Raw genomic sequence first — 9,105 nt, forward strand, 5'->3', positions numbered from 1 at the left:
TCAGGATCTGGAATTCTATCTGGAATTCCTCCCAAATAATTACCCATCACTTTCACATCCTCCACCAGTTCTCTCCTGTTGGTCAGGGTCAAGATTCAAGATGGAGGATCCCCTAGTTGCATCCTCCACTTTCTGGAAGAGAAAGCTGTCTTCCACATGAGTTAGGAACCAGCTTGACATTTTGTGTTTGGCTGCACTGTTCTTTCTGCAGAAGTCTGGAAAATTGTAGTTGGGCTCTGGGATGAAATGGGATCCCTACAGCACCATACTGACCCACTAGGTGGTGCTGTTGCTTGCTGCCTCCTAGGTTAGTTTTTTTCAGGGTGCCCAGCAGCAGGTTTTGCTGATGGGGACACAAGCTGTGCTGGTGCTAATTTAGACACCTAGACATGGGCATGGGCAAACCGGGTGGCTGCCCAGGGCCTGGACAGAAAGGGGGCCTGAAAATGGTGAAAATAATAATAATTATTATCATTATCTGGGGTCGGGGGTGGATACTAAAAGTTTGCCTGGAGTCTAGGAACAGTGCTGGTTAGAGGCCCTTCTGGGCCCAAGCTGGGGCTCAGGTATAGGCATGGTGGCTGAGGTCCCTGGACAAAGGGACTGTCCAGCTTACTATTTGACCAGCTCACTCCAGGATCAGTGTCAGTGTATCAATGACATGGCTTACACATGAATGTATCCAGACCCAGGAAAGGGCAGATCCGGGGGTGGGGGGGGTACAATATATAATGATGTCTCCCCTCCCTGGCCCCCACTTTGATTCCCGTTTCAGGCCAAGTGCCTGGGATGGCAGTAGCATTTCTGTTCAAACAGTGCTAAGGGAGACAACCTTATGGCGCATTATTATGTACCTGATTCTTGCTAATCTCAGGTGCTAATGAGCCATTTCTCATTTTAATGGTCTAGATGTTCCATTAATCAAGGTAGCTTTTCTTCTGCAGCTTTGCTGTCTGTTAGCCATTCCTGGTACTATTGCTCTTCTGTTTCACAGCCCTGCAGGCTGTTTTCAATTCTAGTTAAAATTTTTAACTCTGGTGTGATAATAACCTTAACTCAGGTGAACATTAACTCAGGTGCAGAAATGATTGACAGTGGAGTGTGGGATGCACTGTCAAGATCCTCAAGAAGGCTACATTTTGTTTTAGGAATCTGAATATGAGATATAGGTTTAACTATAATGACTACAGGACTAATATAACAATATCTCTTTTCTAGTTTGTTCAGTTTTCTAAACTTAATACATAACCTAGCAAATTAGCACATATTTCAATAAAGTTATATTTATTTTTGTTTTGATCTTAAGCTGCATAATACAGCCCTAGGCCCCTAGCATATTAGTGAAGCTTCTAGTTTCTTTTTACCAGGAGAAAAATGAATGTTGTGTTATATGGAATGTTGCACCACACCATTTGCATCTGCCCATGGGCCTGTGTGATGCTGCCATTAGGAGGGCAGGGGGAGCCCCAGGCCTGTTGGCATGGGAGGGAGGAACATTGGTGAAAGAAATATGTTTAGTTTCTAAAAGGGAGTCTCCCAGGAAAGAGAAAGCAGGAATGGGACTTTCCACCACTATCTTCCTGCCTCTATAATAAGGGAAACACCTTCTCTGGAAACCCCACCGCGCTGCCTCCCAGGCGGCACTGATGTAGCTGGGAGCAGGAGCAGGAGCAGGAGCAGTGCAGGGTATATTCCTGGGCGTGCTGTGGTGAGCAGGCTATGATGCAGAGCAGATGCAGCTCTACTGCTTCTCAGTCAGGAGGTCGAACACAGCGAGTGAGCAGGGGGCGCACACACAGTGCCATAGCAGCTCCATGCAGAGACACTTACAGGAGCTCCAAACACTACCCACAGACCTGGGGCGGGAGGGTGTTGTCTTGTGAGCATGGCGCTGTGCCAGCTGCTGCTGCCCCCTTCCTATCCTCAGTGCAGGGATAGGGAGAGACTTAGCCCTACATCACCTGGCACCACAGGACTGTTCTGGGGTCAGGTAGCCCCCGACAGTGCCCCTGCCCCGCAGCCAACCTGGCTCCCTGGAGGCACATCTGAGATCACAGCCCCAGTGAGCCCAGGCCAGGAAGAGACAGAAACCTCCCAACTTCAGGCCTCCACCCCTCTCAATGTTGGGGACCAGCTCAGATGTGGCGTGGGGAGGAGCATCTTTGTCTCCTGCCCTGGGGCTCTCAGGCCTTCCTCTGAAGCAGAAGGTGCCCATGCCAGCTGCCAGCACTCTCACTTTGATTCAACTTGGGAGAACCTATCCTCCCCCTGCCCACTCTGATGTGGTCCCAGAGCAGGTCGCTGCCTGGCTTGGGGACAGGGGAGGGGATGGCAGCATGGGCCTTGCCCTCTAGGGGTGACTGGCACCAATGGAGTCCAGGGGCTGCAGCACAGTGAGCATGAACTGCCCCGGGACCCCCAGGTCAATGCTGCATGGGTCTCTGCCACCCCCTAGTGGCTGTTTCTCATTACAGGCTTACCCATCCATTTCTGGGACTGGGACTTTTCCTGTACCCCAAGGGGAAGAGCCAGGACATCCTGCAGTGGCAGGATAGTGCCCTTTGCAAGGGCATCCCTTGGGCATGCCAGCCTGTGCCACCTTCTCTGATGGCTACAGGGGCAGTAAACTCAGGGCTTGGACTGGGACAGCTCAGTGCCAGCCATTCCCTGGTCCCAGCCCAGTTGCTCCATGTCTGGTCCCAGATACACTGAACTCTGCCACTTAGCCCAGAAAACCAGGCCATGCCAAAGAGAGTTGGATTAGACATCTTGGGACAAGACGGGAGGTCTTATGGCAGGAGCTGTGCTGTGCTGGGTGCATGGATGGGAAGAGGATTCAGTCCTTGTGGTGGGTCAGACTCTGGCACACTGAGTCCCAGAGCTGCCTGCCTCTTCCCTGCAACTCCAACCTGGCCCAGGCCCTCCTGGTCATGCCTCTGGCAGGCACAACAAGTCCAGTCCAGCCCATCTCTGTTTATTCCCCTCTGCTCTGCCATCCCCTCTGCCCCTCTCCTCACTCCCTCTGCAGGGCGGGGATGGAGAGGCTGCACTTCTCTGTCTTGTTGAAGGCAATCTTCTTCTCGTAGTAGGCTGCCTCGTTGATGAAGACGGGGTAGATGGTGGTATGGCCCTGGTACAGGATCTCCTCCCCACTGAAGGTCTGGAAGATGGGATCCCCGGGCCTCAGGGGGAGGAAATCCTTGTCCTGAAGGAAGGACAGGCAGGGAGAGGCTAGGACTGGCATAACCGGAGCTGCCTCTGACACCCAGCTCTTCACACCCCACAGCACTCCAGCGGGGAGCAGCTGGCACCCCTTGTGAACTCCTTAAGAGCAGACACGTGACAGATGGTGCAGCCAGGATTGAGGAAAGGCATGAACCTGAGATGAGGGACCCCCCCTAAAAATGATTCTGGCTGCCACAGCAGCATCCCGCAGTTGCCTTGGCTGCCCAGCTATGGAACCAAAACTGCAGACCCAGAAGCACCAGGGCCCTGCGCTCAAGGGAGATGTGTCCCCATGTCTGCATGAAGGCTGCTGACTCTTGCTCTCCCATGATGCTAGCTAACTCTGGCATTACGCTGGCACCGCTGAGGGCAGAGCTGGGTTGGTTCCCACTCACTCTATGGCCTCTTTCTGCTGCTTGGATGTGTAACCAGGCTCCTCTCTGTGCTGTGGGCCCCCTGCCTGTTATATCCCAGGTGTAAGACCCAGCACCCAGCACAGATGCTGATGCAGGTGGGGCTGTCAGGGCTGTGCCTAGCAGCTGGCTTTTGCTTGCCTCCTAGAGGCCAAGGCAAGCACAACTCAAGGGGCTGAAGCCAATACCTGGGAACACTGAGGTGGCTTCAAGCAGCCTCCTCCTGCTCTGCCCAGGCAGAACCAGGCCCACACAGCCACACTCTGGCTCTGCTATCTGTCTGTTGTTGGTCGGGCAGCCAGGACCCTCCCTCCACCAGAGAAGGGCTGTGCAGGGCAGAGATACCCCACCTTCCTCACGCTGTTCCTACCTGCAGCTTGGAGTGCACTGCGGCACAGAGCTCCCCATCAGGGTGGCGGGGATAATCCACACTCCCGATGAACCTGTAGGCTTCCATCTCAAAGGCAGGGAAGGTCGTACCTGGGGCAAGGGACAGAGGGGTCAAATCTCATGGAGGCTTCCTTAACCACCAGCTGCTCCTGCCAGGCCCTGCTAGCTGGCCTGGAGAGTGCTCTCCCATAGGACGGACATAGGGGAAGGCCTTGCTCCATGCAGGGAAACCACTCCAAAGCAAGGCATGGTGGGATCATTGATGGCACCCACGGGAACCACAGAAAAGCAGTGCGTGGTGGGATATCTCACAGATGGCATGATGGGATAGCTCATGGCACACATGGGAACTGCGGCCAAGGGAGGCATAGCTGGATACTGCACCCTGCCTCCTGCTGGCTGGCTGTGGAGCAGGATAGCATCTGCTCACTTGGACCTGCCATTAAAAGGGACATGATGCAACTGCTCACCTTTGTTAAAGAGGTCGATGAAATCCAGGGCACAGGCCATGAGGGCTCCCATCTGAGTGAACAGGTCAGCTCTCAGCACTCCCTGGGGCTGTGGCCCCAGCTCAAATGCTGTAGGGAAGATGCAGGGATTGTGGCATGCCTGCAGCATCATTTGCCAGCTTCCTTCCCAAGACAGAGCAGAGCTGGCAGCCCTCAGGGGACCCCGATATCCCCTCCCTGGTGCACCCCAGCAGCAGAGAGGTAATACATGTGAAGGCCAGGTGGGGCCTGAAGCCCAAGCCCAGGCCACAGCCTCCAGAGCCATGTGCCAAGCCCACAGATCAGATCTGTGAGCTGCGATGGCACAGCTGCTAGGAGACAATGCTAGCCCCCTTTCCCACATGGCACTGTGCCCCATGCAGATATCTCCTGGGCAGCCCAGGCCTCTGTCATTTTGGGGCAGAGGCTGCAGGGGGAGGGGGAATGGGTGGGCTGGCTGGGTGCATAGATGGCAAGGGGGAGGGTGGGTGAATGGGTGCAGCAGAGATGAGATCTTGGAATCATGGGTAAAAACAAGGGAGCTGGGCATAGGGGGCATGTGAGGTGAGAAGAGGTGGAATTTGGGGGCTGGGGAAGGGGGGCTTGGGTGCTGGCATATGGTGGGCTGGGCAGGGGTTGGGAGTTGGATAACTGGTGGCCTAAGATTTCAGTGGTTGGGTGCTTGGGGAGTTTCTTGGGAGATGCAGGGCATAGGAGGCTGAGGAGATGGTGTGTATTTGGGAGGGGTCTGGTTCCCAGGCCCTGCTCCCCAGCCCCCCCAAATGCCCTTACAGGGCTAGACAGGTCCTGCCCATCCCCCGGTGGAGCTGCACCCTACCTAGCCCATGCTTGGCCACTGAACTGATGGAGTAGGTCTCCTGGTCTGGCAGATTGTACAGGAGGATGGGGTAATATCCTGGTGTGCAGTGGGTCTGGGGACAGGAGAGACAAAGACATCAGCTGTTAGGAGAGGAAGTCTTGGCCTGCCCTGGGGGCCCTGGGAGGGCTGGGCCTACCTGGATGAAGTGGCACATGTGCATGGGCAGCAGGTTGTCCTGGGCACTGGCGATCAGGCAAGCCCCCACATTGGCTGTGGTGTTGTGCAGCTCGAACAGGAAGTCGAAGGCCTCGGCTGAGCCCTTGGGGCCATAGAGGTGGTTGATCTCGCGGGCGCGCTGCACTTCATAGGGTTCGTCCCGTGCTGCCTTGGAGCTGGGACATGGGGACAGGGTGGATCAAGGCCACACAGGAGCCTGGGGACCCCCTTGCCTGGTGGGATGTCAGTGAGGAATCTCCTGGGGGCAGGAGCATGACAGTGCACCCATCAGGGGCTCAGAGGCCCCATTTCATGGAGGGGTTTTGGGGGTTTCCATCAATTTTGGGGAGCATTACAGGTTTGGGGAGAGCTTCCCCAAGCCCCTTAGAACTGCCTCAGTTTGACACATTCTGGAATAGTTTATGTTATGTCCCAGGTAGTCCTGCAGAGCAGTGCATGCTGGGATAGCTCACTTATTCTCATGCTCCCCCAGCAGCACTGCAGGGTGGTGCATGCTGGGATAGCTCACTCATTCTCATATTCCTGGTAGCATGCTGGGATATCTCCCTCCATCCCCAGGGCCCAGGTAACCCTGCAGTGATGCTTGCTGGGATAGCTCCGCCATCCCCATGCAGAGCTTTGCACTGCGCTCACTTACTTGAGGAACTGCTTGGTGAAGGTGCGGTTCAGGTCCCTCCCCACGTAGCGCACGCACCGCTCGATGGCAAGTGGGTTGGTCAGGAAGGGTGTGGCTGAGAAGCTGTCCCGCTGCAGTGCTGAGGGCTCCCGTAGCCAGTGCTTGACCAGGTAAATGCCTGACATCTCATTGCCGTGGGTGCCTCCGCTCACAGCTACACGCCTCACGGGCTGAAGGCGCTGCAGGGCAGCCATGCCTACGGCTGGGGGGAAGAGAAGCAGGGGACCAAGCTTAGGTGGGAGCCCATAGAGGTGCAGGGCCCTCTGGGGGTATGGGCGGAGGAGCACGTGGCACCTCCCTACTGGGGATGTCCTTGGCTGCTCTTACTGCACCATGAGAGGTAGGACTGCTGCCGCCCTTGTGCCTACGATACAGGTGGCTGCGGCTTGGGGGCCGGCCCATATGAGGCCTCTTCATGGCACTCCCTAGTGGGATGGAGCCCCTTTTTTAGCATGTCTGCAACGGCAGCTCCTCCAGCCTGAAGAGTGTTTAAAGTTTCACACTGGGCACGTCTACGCAAGTTGGTTACTGTGAAATGGACTAATTAGCTCCACAGTAAACATCTCAGAGTCTATACATGCACCCCTATTAGGCTGAAGGAAAATAATACACTCTGCAGCTGGTTACTACTTGTCAATACAAGTACTACCTTGCTGTGGAGCCTTTTTCATGTGCAGCAGCGCACATGTAGATGCAGATGGAGCTGGATGGGGCATGAGGGTGCTTCAGCGTGTGGGCTGCCTGCTGGCTAACCCCACATTGAAGCACCCCCATGCCCCAGCCAGTCCCTTCACAGCACATTGAGGCTGGTCGGTGTAGCTTCAAACTGGCCCACCAACCCCCTGAGCTCCCTACCAGCTGGCCCAGCTCCACATGCTGCGCATGAATAAAATGCAGAGCTCGTTGTGAGTTAATTGCTCCCAGGCACGTATTCAAATGGAGTGCCCAGGAACAATAAACTCCAGAGCAACAAGCTCCAGTTTATTCATGTGCATTAACTGCATGTGTAGACGCAGCCACTGAGGGTTACCTGTAAGCTGCCTCTTTGCTTTGCTATACCAAACCCAAGCAACTGCACAGGTGCCAGCAGAGGTTCCTTACAAATTGATATAAGGTAACTGGGGGGTTTGGGTCACATGCTAACAGGCTTAGGAGGTTAGGAACACATGGGTGAGTATATTAGGGCACATGCATGTAAGATATATGTAACAGGTGAGTAAGCACGAAGGCACATGCACTTGGCGTAAACATAACAGGCAATAGGCAGCCGCCCAGGAGAAACTATCAGCAACAGATAGCAAGTAACCAGAAAGCAACACTAACCATGGAATATTTACACTGAGGAACGCTTGAGCTCTCCCTCAACTCCAGGGGGGCCTCAAACCGGTCTCTAGTCCTTGGTGCACCAGGTTACTGGGCACCCAAGGGCTAAGTCTGAGTGCTGCCCCAGAGGCTCACAGAGTCAGCCCCTCTGCACACTCAGGCTGCCCACTGGAGCCCTGCCAAGTCAGCCCCACCACGGATCCTGGGTCTCTGCCACATAACTCCCCAGCTGCAGCTGTCACTGCTCCTGTTCCCTCTCTCTTTCCTGTTCCTTTTTCGCGGCAAAACCCCAGCTTCCGCCTGCCTTCCTTCCCCTTTCCCCTGCAGCATGCTGGGAACCGTAGTTCTGGCTGTGTGCCTGCAATCCGTGACATTGCCCTCTCCTGGGTTTCCATGCTGGGTGTCCCTGTCATTCTCTCTGTGGGGCCAGGCTGGGGTCTCTGGGTCAATCACCCCAGCCTGTCTCAGGAGCCAGGGCATCTAGCTCGGTGTCACTCTGTGCAGGCTGGCTGTTGCAGGTGGGCATCAGTGGGTGGGTCCACATGTGCATATTAGTGCAACACAATAAACTTTGGTGCTTATAGCTCTGGAGTTTATTGCTTCTGGGTGCCACATTTACATGTGCACTTGGGACTGCAGCACACTGGAGCAGCTCTGACTGGTAGGGGGCCTGGGAGGTCAGCCTGCCAGCCCAGTGCTGCTCTGACTGAGCTCAACATGCTGCAGAGGGGCTGGCTGGGGCACAAGGTGCTTCAGTGTGCAACTAGCCAGCAGGCATTCCCTGCGCTGAAGCACCCTCATGCCCCAGCCAGTCAAGTCAGGGTCTACATGTGTGTTGCTGCAGAGTAAAATGCATTGGTGCACATTATTAGGCTGGAGTAAAATATTAAAATCCACAGCAGGGTAGTACTAGTAAATACAAGTACTACTGTGCTGTGGAGTTCAATATTTTACTCTAGCCTAAAAGCCCTGCACATGTAGATGCTGAGACATTTACTGTGGAGTTAATTAGTGTACTCTGCAGTAAATGTCTCATGTAGAAGTGCCCAGTGACTTCACCAGCCAGTTCACCCTGCCACGTTCACTCCTTTGCCCATTCATTTCTGAAATGGCTGGGAGACTGCTCTGATATCAGAGGGCCCCACACACCCTGCAGCCCATGGCGCTGGTGCAGTGGAGACACCTCCAATCCTGTATCCACAGGGACACAAGGCGGGGCTTTGGCCAGTATCAGACTCGCCTGCCTTTGCCCACCCAACCTGAATGAGCAGGTGCCCATGCACAGCTGGGTTGACTGGAGGCAGCCTCTGGCATGAGTACAGAGTAGACCTTGAATGCCTGCCTCAGGACCCATAGTAAGACCCTAGCATGGCTCTGCCTCCACACCCCAGAAGGAGAGGCTATAGATAGACAAGTCAAATGGCCAGGGACTTCCTCAACATAGGAGTCACAGCCCAGCACCTCCACAGAGGGGCAGGAGGGTAGGACGAGCTTGCTTTCCTGATCTCGCTCTTCCTTCACTTGCCCCTGAGA

At 55.0% G+C, this 9,105-nt stretch overlaps 1 protein-coding gene across 2 annotated transcripts in view; it reads right to left on the reverse strand.

The window, feature by feature from the left end:
* Nucleotides 1-1,114: 1,114 nt before the first annotated feature.
* The window catches only part of ACY3 (aminoacylase 3), an 11,464-nt gene continuing 3,473 nt past the window's right edge, over nucleotides 1,115-9,105 (reverse strand). Inside the window, exons 2-7 of one of the 2 annotated variants that reach the window (XM_019556655.1) lie at nucleotides 6,211-6,451; nucleotides 5,533-5,728; nucleotides 5,355-5,448; nucleotides 4,499-4,606; nucleotides 4,009-4,118; nucleotides 1,115-3,205 (exon numbers count right to left, since the gene is read on the reverse strand). In XM_019556655.1, coding sequence (XP_019412200.1) covers nucleotides 3,014-3,205; nucleotides 4,009-4,118; nucleotides 4,499-4,606; nucleotides 5,355-5,448; nucleotides 5,533-5,728; nucleotides 6,211-6,443 — 933 coding nt within the window. In that variant the 5' untranslated portion in view covers nucleotides 6,444-6,451 and the 3' untranslated portion in view covers nucleotides 1,115-3,013. Of the gene's footprint in view, nucleotides 3,206-3,988; nucleotides 4,119-4,498; nucleotides 4,607-5,354; nucleotides 5,449-5,532; nucleotides 5,729-6,210; nucleotides 6,452-9,105 lie in introns of both variants that reach the window. The other variant, XM_019556656.1, reaches the window with a different exon arrangement.

The sequence above is a fragment of the Crocodylus porosus genome, unplaced genomic scaffold (assembly GCF_001723895.1).
Source record: "Crocodylus porosus isolate Cpor-Errol unplaced genomic scaffold, CroPor_comp1, whole genome shotgun sequence".
NCBI lineage: Eukaryota > Metazoa > Chordata > Crocodylia > Crocodylidae > Crocodylus > Crocodylus porosus.